Below are 19,044 nucleotides of genomic sequence, written 5' to 3'. Positions count from 1 at the left end.
TAAATCCAATTACATAATATTAAAATGTAGATAAGACAACTCAAAACAAAAGGATTTGTTTTTAATTAAGTTTTAATCTCTTACATCATTTGGTTTTGCACAATGTCTCCCATTTAACTCTGTCAAATCGTGACTTCCACCACTTAGTGTCACATAAGCCTTATAATACAAAAAGTAGCTTGAACAGACAGGTATGAAAGAAATGACGAGCTCCTGTTTCTCCCACAGAAAACCTTGAGTTCCTCTGACCCTGGGTGATGTTTTATTGTCCGATCCATTGCATGTAGATTAGATGAATTACAGCGGTATCACACACCAAAATGTGTTTGAATATGTTTGGAAGTTATAGTGTATATGTGGTGAATAAAAACTCCCATGAAGCAGTTTGTGGCTCCAGAGAGCTGTGTGGGGCCAAAAACAAGTATAAAACTGAAAGAAGTGTGTGGACTAAGAAAGAAGTGAGTGTCACTTTTTCCTTAACTTGTCAGATATTATTAAGATGAATGTTAGTTTAGCTCAACTGCTTTAAACAGTGTTCAGTAAATGAAGGTCCACTGTGTCAGGTACAAAAGATCAAATCACATTAGCAGGGAAGGACAAACTTTATTTAAATTAATTGGTGAAGTTTGTAGGAGTTATTTGGGCTTCAAGCATATTCTAATAAAAGGAATTCACTTGATTTACAAAAGCATCTTGAGGCCAACTCGCTCAAACATTTCTCCCTCTGTGGCTGGTCATCCACTCAGAAAACACGTAAAAACAGCATTTACAATATTCATATATACAAATATATAATGTTTACACACTCACTCAGACACACTGACACATAGTCAAGAAAGAACGAATCACCTTGACAGAAAGCTTCCTGTAAATTCTCCCTTCAACAAATGACTGAAAGGATTCTGCTCGTGCGTTGCATCGAGTCTGCCTTCATGACATATTGTGTAGATCTTATTGAGCTACTTTATTAGTCAGAACGTTTCTCTCTCAACAATTTGCTCTTTAATAAACAAACTGTGTGTGTCAGATTGCTTTTTACTCTCAAGTTGCTCGTGTTGATGCGAAAAAATCTCCCAAACTGGGGCTAAATCGTCCCTTGTTTGTACAGCTTTGTGAGGAAAGACACAACAAGTGGTTACACGCCAACACACGCTCCAATCTTTAGGACAGTTGCGTCTACAAATGACTTCACAGTGCAATGGCAGGTTTTCGTTAAGACAAATGTATAAAAAAATCCATCCGTGCTATTTCTACTTGTCTTTCTGTTCTCAAGCATTAGTCGCTAATTCTAGGAGTTCTTGTTCAATTCACAAGGAAACTGTAAACAGGAACACAAATCATTTACACTTTCCACCCCCCTGACATCGGACATGAATCATCCGCTACTCTTTGGCCATCTAGAGTAAGAAATAGCAAATAGCCTTCCCTCTCTTTTCATTTAACTCCACAAGAGGAATGAGAAAAACCAAAAAAACACAGAACTAGTCTCTGCCCCAAATTATCCTTCACCCACCTCTTCCGCACCTTAGAAAAAAGAAAAGCCATGACATACCCTGATCACTTAATACTGTCTCTGAACCCCAGCAGTTATTGTTCTGGGTGTGTTTATGTACAGGTGCATGAAGAAAGCAAGCGCCAACGTGATTCATGATTTTGGGTTTAAGCACAACTTGGGTAAACAAAAATCAATGAAGCAGTTAGCCGGGGCTGAGGAAGTGAACCAGCCTTTGCCAGGAGGGGAAAACCAAATAGATATAATACATCGTGTACTTCTTGTTTTGGGATCCAACACAATACTCTACTCTCTCAAGTTAGTACATGCTAGGAAATGTAGAATGAGTGTGTGTCTGTGGCTTTAGTTTAGTTTGGGGTTTTTTCCCGCACTCCTCCCTCTTGCTCATAGATCCAGAGACTCCGGTCCACGTCACACGCTCAGCAGCCAGAAGAAGAAGAAGATGGCCACAAACAGAAAGAGGGAGTCCTGCCAGTTGTTACTGCCGTTGTTGAGGTTAGGGGTGCCTTGCTGATCCCCTGCATACTGGTCTGATGAGAGGGGGGAACGCTTATTACACCAGTGTCTCAGGGGATGTTGCATATTAACTTTAATTATGCTGTTGAGATGGGGATTTATTCCAATTATAAATCAAACTAATCCATCACAGGCTTTCTGCAATTGTTTTGCTACACAACAGCACATTCATTTGGTCACTGATAATTCAGCTACTTTTAGGCATGTTTAGTAGCAGACTTTACATCAGATTTTTAGCCAAATGTCGAACAATCTATGTAAAATATACAAAAAATATTGTCTCTTTTGCAGAGCGAGAATCTTCAGTGGATGTTGAAATCAAATGCTTCACTGAAAATCAGAATTTATTTCCGAAATATATTTACATTGCATTTTACTATAATCAATACACCAACTTTTCTTTCTCAGCCAAGCATAGAAATGTTTTTGCTACATTTCGGCTTTCCAATCCAATTAAAAAAACACCTTTTTTTAAACATAAATGTTCTCTATTACCTTATCATAGTTATATATATTATCATATACTAAAGCAAGTTTTTGAAACTTCTAGCTTCAAGTTTTTAACTCTTTCCAAATGGTGTCTCCTCGGTTTGAATGATATAAAAAACATCAAGCAGACTACACTTACAGTATGTTTCACATTCACTTGTCATCATCAGATTTGTTTGTGTCTTTTTGTTTACCTGCTCTGTGAAAGGGGTCGTTGGCGTTGAAGACTGTGGTGAAGAAGCCGAAGGGGAAAGCACCGATGCCGAAAGACATGTGAAAGCCGGTGTCCCCGAAACCCTGAAACATCTGAGGAAAAAACAGAAATAAAGTTTTTAAATAACATAAACATAAAAGAGGATATTGATCTCAAACAGTGGAGGTAAACGGACTCACCCCGCCCCGACTCTCCGGCTCTGTTCTCTGTCCCTGTGGCCGAGGGGGAGTTTTCAACCTGAGCACAGAAGCATGAAATCATAAGGCAACCATACAGCTATCACAAAGAATCCCCACACAGCGCTGCAGACCCTCAGGTTACCTGGGGTCCTCTTGGCTGGAGCTCCCCCTGCCGTAAAGCGGGATGACTTTCTCTCTGCTGATGCCCGCTTTACACACAGGACACTGCTGCCTGCTGGGCCGCGTCTCCAACCACTAGACGGAGCAAGAGAGGGCGAAATGTCAACATATTCCAACACTGATCAGATGAACCCCGTTTTTTGCTGTCTAAATACTGGGGTCAGTGCCAAATTATATACCTAATATATAAAGAAAAACTAAAGATTTAAAGGGCTAGTTTGGATTGCTTGAATTCAGGTTGTATGGTACTTGTGCAAATCCATTGGAGTACAGGCACAGAAGCAAAACATTAGAGTTGTTTGCCATAATGTTAAAGCACTTTGAGCTGCATCCTGTGTATGAAAAGTACTACACAAAGAAAGCCTTATTATTCATAGTACTATGACTCATTCAACCTCACCCCAGCAGTACATTCTTACCACAAACTTGGGATTAACAGTCATTATATTCCCATAAATGGTTCCAATAATGTTTTATTGACTTGAATCAACAGTATGAGATGTTTGTGTTGCTACACTGAGAGCAAGTACAGCTCTCCATGGTAAATGAGGGAGTAGCAGACAGAAAACCGCAGTAAACAGAGCATTAAGCGCATTAGCATGTTTAAGATGCACCAGGTCAATGGACAGGTGAAGTTTCCACACTGAAGTTACATCACAGCCGTGTGCTCATTACATGTAGGTTAACATGCTGGAGGTAGAAGGCCCTACTCAGCAGCAGCTCGCTCACACAGGGGTTTTAATGTATGCACGGCTTTGCTGCAGTCTGGCAGTGTGACATCAATACAACTGGTTCATGTGACTGAAACAGGCACGATAGTCACGGTTTGACATCAAATGCTTCGACTGGCCTTGAAATGAACTGTCTTACAGCGGCTGAGGAAGTGAATAAGTGGACCAGTCCATGTGAATGTTTACAATCATTTTCATTATCAGTTAATCAATCAGTCATAGAGCCATTCAAGCTGTTTAAAGTCCATGGCAAAGCCAAGAGTGACACAACAGAGGGAATACTCACTTGATGAAGACATGGCCAGCTGTAGAGACAGAGAAAGAAACATATTTTTAGTTTGCATTCAAACAACTGTTTCTTTATTAAATAACGGCACCAACATTCCTGGACACAATTGTTGTCTAGGTTAATGCAATAATTGTTAAATCAATCAAATATCTGAAAAAGGTCAAACAAATTATAATGTCCATCCCAGTACCTTAAAGCGAATGTGAGTTTTTTAAAATGTTTTATTGTCAAACCCAAATTAAATCATTAATAATAGTTAAATATGACATAAAACAGGCAAGACTTATCTTAATGGATAGAATACATGAAAGTCTGTTCTGGCTATCTCTTAGGTTTTTCCCCCGTGTTTGGTGTAGGGAAGCCCACCAGGCAGAACCACCTGCTCGTAACGAGGTAGCTAATTAAACCTGTCCCTGCTCCCCTCATTAGTGCTAATTGGCTTCAACTGTTGCCAGCAGACCTGCTGCTGCGGCATGCTGGAAGATAAGCATGAAGGTTTGATGAAGCGCCACATCAGAGAAGCTTTTTCAGGAGTCCGACAACAACACAGTGGATACCTCAACCTCTTACACCTTTTCTAACTCTGTTCTTCCCACAATAATGGTCACTACAAAGAAATATGTCTTGAAATAGTGATTGAAAACCATGAAATACAGTTGGTGACTTCAGTTTTATACACCTTTCATCAGTTCAAACGTTCCCACAATAGAAAACTCTGGCGCCGTACCTGACAAATGAAGGTGGGTTAAAGGGACTGAACTAACCCATAACAACTCATGAAGTGTTTGTCTTGTGGGTTTTCAGTTCAAGCTCTGAATAACATAATCATGGTCATAGTCTAATATGCATTATAAATTACACATCTGAACAAATGTCTACAAGCTTCCTGTCATGAAGGTATGTTCTGGATTTAAAAAATACGGCAGAGTATGTAACTGAAAACTTGTATTCAGTATTTAACCGTGAAACTCAAAACAATGTTTTTGATCTTTCTAAATGCCTCCGTCAGAGATTCTTTTTGAGGCAAGCCTCAGCAGCAAAATAACTGCAGAGAAACAGGAAGGCCTTGTTTTTATCACTTTCGGTATTTCACAGCCATAAAACATTCAACACATTGCTGCCTCGGGTGGATCCTGACCTTACACGTCAACATAAACAAACCATAAAGCAAAACACGACCTTGTGCCAATCGGCAGGCTTATCCACACATATCGACCTCGGCTCAGTGCTATTGTAACACCGGCCAACAGATCGCCGCTGAGATTGGCATTCCTGTAGCTTCAACAGCTGAACAAAGGGTAAGGCTCACGTTAACATAACAACTCATTCAACTTTGATCGAACATGTGGCCACACATATAGCGGAGCTCTGGTGACCTGAAATAACTGCTTTATTTCCAATAGGAGGCTCCATAGCCATTCATTGAGGCCAGACTGCACAGACTCAATTATGTGACTCCAATCATTTAATAATACCAATAAATTACAATATGTACATAACCCCAGACTGGATTGTTATCTAGTTAATCCCCTCTGATCGTCAAGTGGCAATAGACAATTATTTTGCATTAACTCATCATTATGAAGTTACGGTTGATTGCACATAAATGGTTATAGAATTATGACACCATCTGCCTTAAAATTGGCCTTGTTTTTTATGTTCAATTATCCAGTGAAACTAATGTGCAATTTACTTTGCAATTTCGATTTAAGGTTGCAAAGGTAATCTGACATCAACACCTTTCTTCCTTGCTGGTGGTTTCATCACAGTTTCATCACAAGAAGATGAGAGAGGTAACTTAGCAACAAAGTTACATCAACTCCTCAAACACAGCAGCCTCATTGTAATTGCATGTGAGACTGAGGGGAATTTCACTGATCAAATGTAAAACATTTACAACAAACCCAATATGAAGATATAATAAGATAATGAAAACAGCATCAGGCACTGTGACCCTGTGCACTTATTGTAAACATTTAAACAGAACACACCTTATTTTACAGCCTGCACACTGCTCTGCATTTTCAGTAAACACAGTTTTTTTTTTTTTTAAAGTAACTTTCCCCTTGTAGATGTGACAAGTAGTCACATTTACCTGTGAGTATATTAATCATCAATTTTGCAGCTAGTTTCTAATTTCCAAACATCCCTTCTGGGCTGAATGGGCAGTTAAAAACCCTGGTTTAGGTCAAGTTATGTCACATCTTGCACATGATTGTCATACGCAGCTAATAAATAAAAAAAGTGGGCTTCTCTGGTGTGTTTGCCACAGATGGCAGTTCCTTTGAGTAGAAACCTCGACACTGAGGATAATATAACATCTGTACTCACAGAGACAACTGTTTATATGCAGCAGAGCGCCCGACTATCTACTTCCTTAAACCTCACCTCTGTTTAAAAAACATGTGTGCAGACCCAAACAGATGATTATCATTTAAATCTACTTAACGTACGTCATTTATAGGTTTAAAGAAGTCGCTTCTTCTGTTGTATGACTTTTACTGTTGATTATAATGCCCTTAGGTTTGACCCTAATCCCAATCTCTTCTCTCTAATCTCACATTAGCCTGAACCTGCGAGCAACACGGCCTTCAGTCAACACTCGTGAATGAGCCTTTGCACACGTCACTGCATTTGTAGAAGTTGTTTAAAGGTTGTGCCTTTTTCAAGTTTTGATTAAAACAGAGAAAGGAAAAAAAAATCACAGTTAAAGAAGAACCTACTTTCAGTATTGATTAGCTATTAAACTATGATATGAACAATTCCTAAATACCTCACAGCAGCAAGTTTGTATCACAATTTGATTGAGTAGGAATATAGCTGATAGTTATTTTTTAAATCACAATTTATAGATGAATTGTGCCTTTTTTATTTAAAAAAAAACAAAACAAAGGAACGGCTTTTTCTATCACAAATCGGAAAACATCCTTCAATATTAATCTAATGACTTCCTGTATGTGGTTCGAAGTAAAGTGTCAATAAACCAGCCCTTTTGCAGGTTTAGTATGAAGCACTTGCTGTTCTGACTACAGTTTCAGGTATAAATTAAGCCAGACTCATGTCTCATCAACTTATTATAATTATTATTATTATAACACAGTTATTCACGTACAAAGATTGTGGCCCTGATCTCAAAGCTGCAAATGATCCCCAGACAGTTTTACCGGAACGTTAATGTGTCACAGAGGCTGTTAATGAGCAATGGTGACCTCTGACCTACATTCAACAATGTATGATCAGGCTGAGCCACTTCACAAGATCTGAGCAGCAAATCACATGTGCAATTTGAATATCTGGGGTTACAGCTTTCAGTGAGGCATCACGTTTTGTATTTATTTATCACAACTATATCACTATATTGCAGAAAAGGAATACAAAAGGCCAGCCACATTATGATCAAGTTACAGCTGACTGGATATCTGTTTTAATCCTAATCAGATGGTTTTAATTAGTTGAGCTTCACCACCATATTCCCATGAACCCTGCAGCACGACCCCCTCTGGTACAAGTACCTCTTGTTGGGAATCACTGTCATATCATGCATGCGGAGACACACTGCTTAAAGCGTGTTATTGGGCGTGATTCGGCCGGTAAACACTTCTAACTGATGGTTTAAAAGAGGCCGCACAAATGGAAAACTATGGTGGGCTTAACACACAACAACAACAATCACTTCCACATCAAAATGACCCACTCCTCCCCCCGGCTCGTACCAGAACAAGTGTCCGCACATACTGATGACCGCGTCCCGGGCGGTGTCCAGACAGATGTTGCACTCGAAGGTGGCCCGGTCCCGCTCCGGTTCGCCCTCCGCGCCGCCGCTGCTGCTGCCGCCTGGCCCGTCGCGCTCGTTGCTACTCTCCCCAGCCGGGAATCCTCCTCTGCTGGCCGGCCCGCCGTCACTCGAGGTCCGGGGATCCGCGGCCGACATAATGTTTACTGTGCAGGTGAAGTATATAAAGTACCAACCCAACCGAACCCCACCGGGCCAAACCCGAGCTAACGTTAGCCGTGTCAGAGGCGACTACAAGCGTCAGCGGACCGGACCGAGGCTGCTGCTGCTGCTGCTGTCGCTCCACTTGAATCTGGGCTTCCGCTTCCGGGGAAAACAGAGACGAGGGGGCGGGGAAAGGTTCTTATCCATGGGAGAGACTAGTGATCATCGTCATCACCATCATCATCATAAATATTAACAGTGACCAACATAATTATTTTAAGGTTTTTTTAACGTCGTTTTTTGAATGATGTTTGTTTTATTATTATTATAATTTGTAAAGTTTGTTTTATTTGTATTTATTGGTCTTTGTAAGTGTTGGAACTGTCCATGATGATGTATGTGTACACATTTAGGTAGTAGTTACATACAATAAACATTGAGGTGAGTAGGTGTTTAAATAATAAACATGAGGTTAGGTCCTGTGAATTATAAAAAGTGGATACGTGTTGTGCTTATTTTCAAAATAAATAATGTGTGATTTTCTATTGAAAACTCTTCATTTTTTTTATAACTGTCATTTTATGTATACCAGTAAGCTTTTCTTATTGCATATACATTTGTATATTTTCAAGTTTTTTTTTACTCTTACAAGAACTCTTATCACCAAATTATGCTGAATAAGATCACATTTTTCTCAGATAAAGTTGATGTTTAGTATTATTATACATACTCTGTCCACTGGGGGCGTTAATGTTTGTTTTGGCAACAAACAGACGAAGAAGAAAAAGCTGCGCACAAAGCTGCGCAGTAGCTGTTTCTTGTATCATGAATGGTGGAGGCGATGTTTTGATGGAGTCCAGGGACTTAAAGAGCTCTATTTTCGTGTTGTAAACAATAGCTGCTGCATAAACCGATGTCTTATTATAATGCAGTAATATATCTGAGAATAAATTAATTTGGATACGTGAGAAAGGACCAGTCCGTAAAATATCGTTGGCTACGGTGGCCTTGCTAACGTTAAGCTAAGTTGTGGCAATCCTTTCATTTAATGAGCTCACCCTCTTTTAACCTGCTGTGTTTTTCTTTATACTTTAGCGCCACTGGGGATTAACTCGTATTATTTGCGGCTATATTTATCAAATACCTTTTAAGTGAAGTATCAGAAAGTAAGGCTTATTGAGATTTAATTCCAGGGGGAGTGGTTATCCATGTCCACGAGTTCCTGCAGATACATACAATTTTGTCACAGCAGCAAACATGTCTTTAGTCGCCTATGGCAGCAGTGATGACAGCGACTCAGAAGAAACATCAGCTTCACAGAGTAAAGGGAGCAGCTCGGGGGGGCTCTTCTCTCTCCTGCCCACTCCAAAGAAGCCCGTTTCGGCAGGGGGAGGATCGAGAAAGGAGACAAGAGTGCACCGCTCAGGGGGGGACAGCAAGGCACATGATGACCCAGATCAACCACCATCTAAAGGAGGCTTGATTTCTGCCTTTATGCCTAAACCGAGGAAGAGAACAGAGCCTGTCAAAATCACTGCACCACAGATCCAGAGACGGGATGTGAGTACTGACCCGTTTCACTTGACATTTTGTAGCTCCTGTGATATTAATCAGGTTGTAATTCATGACCTATGTATTTATTGTCAACAGTCAGACTCTGATGAGGATGATGAACCTGCAAAGAAGAAAGTACAAACTCAGGTAAGAATACCTCTCACCGTCTGCTGCTCAGTTTCAGAGCTCGTCAAAGTAACTGGGATTGAAGAAAAAGTTTAAAGAACACTCAAAGCAATTTCTAAATGAATAAACATTGAAACTGCTTGCTCAGCTTGGAGACCCCAGATATTAATTCAACCAATTGCTTTATATTTGAGATATTACACAAATAATTCAGCTGTCATAGATGACCTTCTCATTATCACATTATTGGATTGTATCGATGTCCTAAAAAGCTTGTTTCTGCCCTCCATACACACAATAGACTGGAGTTAAAGTAGCAGCTAGAACCTTTGTATCCAGTAAGGCTGAACATAAATCTAAATGGAGTAAACCAATGACAGAATATTTAATTGTATCACTTTCCAATGTTATCAAACAAATGAAATGTGGGTGCCAATATCTTTACCTACACCGCCCTGATACCCTCCATATCTCCTGCGTCTTCCAGGGTTCAGGCCTTTCCTCCCTTCTGCCACAACCCAAACACATGACCAGGAAGGCGATGGACAGATCCCTGATTCCTTACACACTCACCAAGCGGCAACCACCCAAAGGACCCAAACCTGGAACGCCTGCTCAGGGTCTGCTCGGTTCCAGCGCATCGCCCTCTGCTATCAAGGCTGCAGCAAAGTCAGCGGCTCTGCAGATGGCGAGACAAATAGCCACCGACGACCAAGATAACGAGGAGGACATATCCCCACAGAACTACTTTTCTCTGGCCGAGAGCTCCCAGCCTCTCCCCGCAGTCATCCCGAGCCTGGACCCTGAGCCTGGGCCCCCCGCAGAGCCCCTGGCACCTGCACCTGCACCTGCACCTGCACCTGCACCTGCACCTGCACCTGCAGATGAGCCGGGGCAGTCAGACGCCCCTCTCGACTTCGGGGCGGGTGGTGAGGGAGCCGGTCCATGGGGTGCTCAATATCCTCAATATCAACAGGAAATGGAAGGCACAGATGCTCCCCCTCAGGTAATCAGGACTCCCGAGGTGCTTTTTACAGCATTATACATGTCAGACAAATGGTTTCAGATTATGCTGGCTGTTTAAATATACCTTGGTAATAACATAACCTGGAGAATTTATACATAAGCTCACACTAACCAATCCAGATCAGAATAAACCCTTTAGTAAATGCTTGATATTGTATTCAGTTTTCCTGATTGAAACCAAATGAATGGTTGATGCATGCATGCACTCTCACATTGTCCAGTCACGTGCTTCAGACACTGTTCACATTATAGATGCTAATCTGACACTCACACAACTGCAAGAAAAGCACCTTTGAAAAAACGGTTGCTGATTTAAAACAGGCTTTGTATTGTCGCAATGTGGTTGATCTGTGCAAATAAACAATATTTGGTTTCCTTATGTGTCGTTGGTGTCTGGAGCTCCTGGTTGGTTAATTTGCCAGTTTGCCGAACATTGTTAATTTGCAGAAACAACTAACATTGCAACGACACGAAGCCGGTTGAACATCAACACAATCTCCCTTTTAACATCCATACAGAATTCCACCAATATATATACTTTGACGCTCCAGAGACACCATCTTGTCTTTATTACCCCAGGTCAATCAGAGCATTCTTATAATGAACTATAGACGTTAAAGAGATACATGAATATAAGTGATCACCAAATCATGTTCTCCTTCGATAGGGATTCTATAATCAGCCTTACGTCCAAGATCCAGAGGCAGGATCAGCAGAGGCTGATGAGCCCGGCAGCTCCGCCATGTTTGATGAGGAAGCGGTAAGAAGTTTGCTTTGTTCTTTCTCTCTGTAGTGTTTTACTAAATATCTTCAATCTTTAAAAGTAGGTTAATTCTTGATGATGTTGCAGCTTCATCAGGCCAAGGATAAACCGTGGTCTAACTGATATGATCATTTCTTCTTCCTGTACTTTAGTTCATGCGGCTGCAAGGGAAACGGAACCGGGGCAAAGAGGAGGTGAAGTTTCTGGAGATCAAAGGGGACGACCAGCTGAGCAGCAACAAGCAGTGGATGACCAAGAACATAACGGAAGAAAAGCAGACCCGCCAGTCCTTCAGCAAGGTGACCTACATATAATAAAGAAGTACATCAGTCAGTCAATGGTTTGAATTGTATATAGATATGTCATTTCATTTACCAATAGTTTGAGGTGCTTGAAAATGCACCTGGAAATGCTTAAAGAATCCGACTTTGGGAAAGAGTCTTTGGTAATTTTGCAAAGAATAACACGTAATACAAGACCTTTTTTTATTTTACAGAAAAAAGGAGAGGGGCCTACAGGACAGCAGCGACGCAAGCATCAGATAACATATCTCATTCATCAGGTGAGTGCTGCTAAAGCTTAATTTAAACCTTCCATATTTGTGCAATTTTTAAATTCTGTGATCTAATTGTGCTGACGGTCAGTGGTGGCAACTGTGTAGTCTGTCCAGTTTAATATATTGTAGCCAAGGGAGGAGGTTCGAGTAGTATTTGTACATTATCTTTCAGTGGGTTTTAAAGGTTATAGAGCAGGTTGTGAGTCTGTGACATGTCTGAGCACATTTAGATTCAAAGTGTTAGCTTCCATGCTTGATTGTACAAGCAAAGACTCAGCGCTGCGTTGACTACTGTATATCTGAGGTTTATACAGTAAGCTGCAAGAGGACGATCCTACACCAGGCATTCAAACAAGCACACAAATAGTAGCCACATTTCTCTTAGCCTTGAGTCCTGTAGCTTCTCGTTTGATGTACAGAGTGATTGTCTATACTATCACGTTTGGTGTTGTTTTAACACCACTCAGATGGTATTTATAATTGATGCACAGGGTGGGAATTCTTTTAAATTCTTAAGCTGGTTAAACAAGGCTTTTATTTGTTTGTGTGGGGGATTTATGCCAATGTCTCCAAAAGTACAAACCCCATAAGGCGACCTGCATACTACATTCACCCCATACTGTCTGCAAGCATTTAGAAATCATAACACAATTAATTTAATGTAGAGAGCAGTGTTTTTATTTTTCTAAGACAGACTGGTTCAAACTACCAAAAAATAGTTGATTAAAATAAAATCTATTTCTACTGTCTGTCTGGTACTATTGACTAAAAAGTGTTTGTTCAGAATTCAGGTAAAAACATTAAGACTCCGCTTGAAATGTTCAATGACAAAATAAACAAAACGTATTTCTGACTCTGTGTGTGTGACATTTAGTCTTACAAAAGCTTACCAGGAATTTTCCTTCATTTTCGTGTTCCACAGGCAAAGGAACGTGAGTTGGAGCTGAAGAACAACTGGGCAGATAACAAGCTGACGCGCCGACAGACACAGGCCAAATACGGTTTCTAAATGTCACTCTGAGGACTCTTGGTGGCAGGTGGAAGCCCTGCATCAGAAAGTAGTATGTTCAGAGTTCCCCACACAGGAGAAAGACGTGTACTTGGGAAGAATCTATAAACACCTTTTTAAAACAGATGTTGCCCTTGCTCCTGCCCTCTCTTATGTATTTGTGTTGAATTGTTATGCAGTAGTTATTTTGTTTAACTGTTTTTTAAGGCGTCACTTCTATACAGAAAATCCAGCCATAGTCCCTTAAACCTGTCCCAGTAAGACACAGCACATTTAGGCTCTCTTCCTACAAATAAATATGTATGTTTTTCAGGTTCCTGCAGCGAATCCTTGGCAGAGATCATGTATGTGACCCTCAATATTCTCCTCTGAAACTTTGTCTTCCTGTTCATAAAGCAAAAGACTCATTTTTTAGTGATGCATTCAGAATACTTCTTTAAAAAACGCTTTGGTTCTCTGGCATTCACACAGATGTTAGTAAAATATTATAAGCCATTCATTATGAGGAATGAACTGGAGTCAGTAGAAAGCTGTGACACATTACATATGTATATATGAACCAACAACTTTGTAATAGAAAATAAAGATGCTGTTGGAATACTTATGCTGCAGTTGCTTATGACTCATTAAATTAATGATAAATGTTGTCTATTTTGCTCTTAATTGCAGTCCCCATCATCACTGTGTCAACATTTTGCGAAACCTGGGGGGTATACTACGAAGCAGGATTTTCGCTTAGCCGGCTAAATTCAGGGAAAACTCTGGCTTTCCGGTCCTACGAAGCTGGTTCTCTTTTTAGCAGGCTAGATCTCCATGGTAAGTTATGCTTGGCGGCTAACCTGGTCCCGACCAGGTTAGGTTGCAGGCTAAGAGATCAACTCAGTGAAAGCACTGCCTGCTGACCAATCAGAGCTCCGTGTGCGGAGCGGGGTGCGGAGTTTAAAGCGATCAAGTCACATTACAGGAGAAAGGAAATACAGTTTAAACTGCCGTTGCAGGAAAGACGGCCGGCAAAAATCACAGACTGTGTGAACGTGAAATTGAATAGAATATCACCTCCCATCTTCAGCGCAATCTGACTATTATAACATTAGCGTTAAGAAAGCTTAATTAAATATCTGCCACAACATAAATAAACGGATCAAAGTAACAGTACAGTCCGCGGCATATCACATCATAATGTATCATATCAATCAATGATCAATCAATGTTTATTTATATAGCCCAATATCACAAATGTTACATTTTGTCTCAGTGGACTTCACCGTTTGTACAGAATATCAGTATGACAATACGACACCCTCTGTCCTTAGACCCTCACATCGTACAAGGAAAAACTTCCCGAGAAAACCCACAGTTTAAAGGGAAAAATGGGAGAAACCTCAGGGAGAGCAACAGAGGAGGGATCCCTCTCCCAGGACGGACAGACGTGCAATAGATGCCGTGTGTAAATTGAAAAGATAATACATTTGCAACATAGGTAGTCCAAATGTTTGGAAATGCATGTGTGTATAATAGGAAGATGAATCCACGAGGATATCCATCCAGGACTTATGATCCAGGACCACAGCCACGACTCAAGATCCAGGACTCGCGATCCATGACACAGGACCGCAGGATCATCCATGACTCCGGATCCCAGCGTATATAGACACCAAAAAGAAAGAAATTTGGGGAAGCTGGGTTAATCGGAACATGAGAGTACACAGGTATAGACAGAGAGAAGGAAGAAGTAAGATGTCCCCCGACAAACTAAGCCTATATCAGCAAAACTAGGGGCTGAATCTAATCAGCCCTAACTATAAGCTTTATCAAAAAGGAAGGTCTTAAGCGCACTCTTAAAAACGGATAGGGTGTATGCCGTCCGAACACAAACTTGAAGCTGATTCCACAAAAGTGGAGCTTGATAAGAAAAGGCTTTGGCTCCCATTGTACTTTGAGAGACTCTAGGAACAACCAACAACCCTGCATTCTTGGAACGCAATGCCCTAGTAGGCAGTGCTTGAATTGGGCCGGTACTCACCGGTACGCAGTACCGGCACTTCTGATTTTTACCCATGTGGTACTGGCACTTCTTACTGAGTACCGGCAAGGTGCCGGTACTCAGCCGCCGGCAATATACGTATATATTGTGAACGCAACGCAGCGCAAATGTGGGTCTGACTCTGCCTCACAGAGGGTGACTGGCTGTCTACATGACGTGGCCTGCCGACATTGCCACTTTCATACAGATCATACTAATGCCCTCGATTGGTCTCTATGTGTCATTCAAGCTCGGGAGGGTGTGTGTTGGTGTATGTGTGGCGCGAGCGAGCGAGAAAGCGCGCGCACCGGTTACGTGTATTGTTGTTAGCATCTGGTGCTAGCTAGCTGCGCTAACGGATATAAGGAGCTGTTTCAACAACAAGGTGGAGGGAGAGTCCTTTGCTGTCAGACTGAGAGGCTGATAACTACAGCTCTGGTGAGGTAAATTACTCTCTGAGTCTTTAGATAGTTAACTTAGTTTAAGTTATCTCAGTGGGTCTCAAACGGTTCGGTCACCATTTATGTAAACACATATTTCCATTTGAGGGGGTAGTGATTAGTAAATATGCATGAATAATACAAACAAAATGTTAACTAGGTGAAAAAAGGTAAGATAAACTTGTTGAGAGCTAAAACTAGTCTTTGCTGTTGCCTCAAAGAGGAGCAGGGGGGAGAGGAGGGAGACAGGAGAGGCTGATGCAGGAGCCCAGACACACTCACAACTATAAATGAACCAAAAACAAATAAATAAACAAGTTTCAATGTTTTTTCATATTGGATATTGTATGTTATTGGTTATGGCCATGTACTTATGATTTTATGATTATTTAAATGTATACATTTTTGTTTCATATGGGTGTAGTCTCTTTATTTCCCCCTCAAAATGCACCAGATTGATGCATTTAAGTCCAACATTTAAAAAAAAATCTTACCGGGGGAGCATGCCCCCGGACCCCCCTATAGCATTTGAGGCCCTGTTCCCAAATAGATTTGCAATTTTTTTTAAATAGTAACCCATCTCCTTATGTTTCTTTTTGGGTAGTAGATTTAAACTAGAGGGCTATCACTTTGTGTAGCAACGCTATTGACAAATAAATCCAGCAAAATGGCACAAAAAACTGGTAGTGGCCTCAGGGACGAGGAGTCATTTAACCAGCCAGTAGGAGTCAAGCTTTACTTTCTTTTATATCCATAAAGAAAAAGTAAATCTGTTTACAGTTGTTTCATTATGTATGTTGAGAGGTATCCATATATCTCTTCATTTTGCTCTCAAAGTGCACCAGATTGATGCATCTAACTTCAATATTTTAAAAAAAATGTTCCCGGGGGAGCATGCCCCCGGACCCCCCTAGACTAGAGGGTGTCAGGCCCACTCCCCACTTATAAAAATAGCACTTTACCACTGCACCCCCTCTAATCTCAGTTGCACCCTGAGTCATTTTGTTTAAGTACAGTGAGCCTTTCTAAAATATACAGTAAAGAGACAAACCCACCAGCATTATAGGATATACTATGACTTTGTGCCAAATACTTGTTGCTGATTTAGAGTACTGGCACCTTTTTTATTCCAATTCAAGCACTGCTAGTAGGACAATAGGGTATAATGAGTTCTTTAAGGTAAGATGGCGCCTGCCCTTTAAGGGCTTTGTAGGCGAGAAGAAGAATTTTAAATTCTATCCTGTGTTCTATAGGGAGCCAGTGTAAGGGAGCCAGTGTAAGGCCGCCAGAACAGGAGTAATGTGGTCCCTTTTCCTAACTCTGGTTAGTACACGAGCTGCAGCATTTTGAATCAGCTGAAGCGACTTGACTGACTTCTTGGTACACCCTGATAATAAGGAGTTACAATAATCCAGCCTTGAAGTAACAAATGCATGGACTAGTTTGTCTGCATCGTTTTGAGGCAAGATATGCCTGATTTTTGCAATGTTACGTAGATGGAAGTAGGCGGTCCTTGAAATTGATTTTATGTGGGTGTTAAAGGATAAATCCTGATCAAATATAACACCAAGATTCCTTACAGTCTCACTGGAGGCCAAATGAATGCCATCCATAGTTAATATATCTTTAGATAATTTGTTTCGTAGATTCTTCGGGCCAAGTACAATAACTTCAGTTTTGGTCGTGTTTAACATCAAAAAATGTAAGGTCATCCACGTTTTTAAGTCCTTGAGGTAGTCTTGAATTTTATTTAGATGATTAATTTCATCAGGCTTGATTGATAAATATAGTTGAGTATTATCCGCATAACAATGAAAGTTTACAGAATGATTCCTTATAATATTGCCTAACGGAAGCATATATAGTGTGAACAAAATAGGTCCAAGCACTGAGCCCTGTGGCACTCCATGGCTAACTTTGGTTTGCATGGAAGATTCATCGTTGACACGTACAAACTGAGAGCGTTCAGATAGATAGGACCTAAACCAGCCTAAAGCAGTTCCCTGTATGCCAACTAAGTGCTCTAGTCTTTGCAATAGGATATCATGGTCGATAGTATCAAATGCAGCACTGAGATCGAGCAAAACAAGAATAGAGACGAGTCCCTTGTCTGAGGCTATTAGAATGTCATTTGTGACTTTAACCAGAGCTGTCTCTGTGCTATGTTGTGTTCTAAAGCCAGACTGAAAATCTTCAAATAAATCATAGTTTTTTAAGTAATCACACAGCTGTTTTGCGACTGCTTTCTCAAGAATCTTTGAGAGGAACGGAAGATTAGAAATAGGTCTATAGTTGGCTAAAACCTCTGGATCGAGGTTGTGCTTTTTAAGAAGCGGTTTTATCACTGCTACTTTGAATGATTGTGGAACATAGCCTGATAATAAAGACATATTCATAATATTTAATAAAGAAGTGCTAATTAATGGAAAAACTTATTTTAACAGCTTAGTTGGAATCGGGTCTAAGATACACGTTGATGGTTTAGAAGAGAGAATCATTGAATTTAATTGTTCAAGGTTTATGGCTGAAAAGCATTTTAGTTTACTATCTAGTGTAATATTAGAATTTACGTTTCCGGGAGCTGTTGATAACACTATACTGGTCAAAGGCAAGAGGTCATTGATTTTGTTTCTAAGAGTAACAATTTTATCGTTAAAGAAGCACATAAAATCATTGCTACTGAGTGCTATGGGAATAGAAGGCTTAATCGAGCTGTGGCTCTCTGTCAGCCTGGCTACAGTGCTGAAAAGAAATCTTGCATTATTCTTATTCTCATCTATTAATGAAGAGTAGTATGCTGCTCTCGCTTTACGCAGTGCTTTCTTATATTCATTGAGAGTAATATGCCAAATTAAACGAGATTCTTCAAGTTTAGTGGAACGCCATATCCTTTCAAGTTGTCTCGACTTTTGTTTTATTTTGCGGATTTCGGCATTATGCCATGGAGCTAATCTATGTTGTTTTATTTTCTTCTTTTTCAAAGGAGCAACAGAGTCTAATTTTATTCGCAGCGCATCTGTAGCACTATCAACAACATGATCAATTTGGGGTGGTGTACATTTTGTATAAGTTTCCTCCCTTACATGCAGACATGCTATCGAGTTAAGTATTGGTGGAATCTCTTCCTTAAATTTGGCTATAGCACTAACAGATAGGTTTCTGCTGCAGGAGCTTTTGGCTAATGCTTTGTAGTCTAGTAACAGTACTTCAAAAGTTACTAAGAAATGGTCGGATAAAGCAGGATTATGAGGTTCGACTAATAGTTGCTCAATTTCAATACCATCAATCAGAACAAGGTCAAGAGTGTGATTATAGCAGTGGGTTGGTTTATTTACACTCTGACAGAAACCAACAGAATCTAATAGAGTTAAATGCAACAGTAAGGCTATTTTTATCATCGTCAACATGAATATTAAAGTCACCTACGATAATTACTTTATTTGTTTTAAGTACCAAAGCTGATAAAAACTCTATAATAATAAGAATTCTGAATAAGGAC

General features: G+C 40.4%; 2 protein-coding genes across 2 annotated transcripts; one reads left to right on the top strand and one right to left on the bottom strand.

Moving 5' to 3' along the window:
- Positions 1 to 54: 54 nt before the first annotated feature.
- Positions 55 to 8,231, bottom strand: rnf5 (ring finger protein 5). Its single transcript, XM_079653803.1, has 6 exons — positions 7,825 to 8,231; positions 4,109 to 4,127; positions 3,054 to 3,166; positions 2,912 to 2,969; positions 2,713 to 2,824; positions 55 to 2,043 (listed from the first exon to the last, which is right to left on the bottom strand). The coding sequence occupies exons 1-6, from the start codon at positions 8,040 to 8,042 to the stop codon at positions 1,925 to 1,927; spliced, it is 639 nt and encodes a 212-aa protein (XP_079509929.1). The 5' UTR covers positions 8,043 to 8,231; the 3' UTR covers positions 55 to 1,924.
- A 603-nt stretch (positions 8,232 to 8,834) lies between these two features.
- Positions 8,835 to 13,686, top strand: prcc (proline rich mitotic checkpoint control factor). Its single transcript, XM_079653274.1, has 7 exons — positions 8,835 to 9,608; positions 9,699 to 9,749; positions 10,216 to 10,734; positions 11,422 to 11,514; positions 11,670 to 11,816; positions 12,014 to 12,079; positions 12,996 to 13,686. Exons 1-7 carry the CDS (start codon positions 9,306 to 9,308, stop codon positions 13,080 to 13,082), a joined length of 1,266 nt encoding a protein of 421 aa, XP_079509400.1. The 5' UTR covers positions 8,835 to 9,305; the 3' UTR covers positions 13,083 to 13,686.
- The last annotated feature ends 5,358 nt before the right edge of the window (positions 13,687 to 19,044 follow it).

Source organism: Notothenia rossii (assembly GCF_949606895.1).
Source record: "Notothenia rossii genome assembly, chromosome: 10".
Taxonomy (NCBI): Eukaryota; Metazoa; Chordata; class Actinopteri; order Perciformes; family Nototheniidae; genus Notothenia; species Notothenia rossii.
Note: the sequence above shows the minus strand (reverse complement) of the source record. Positions and strands in the feature narration are given on the sequence as shown.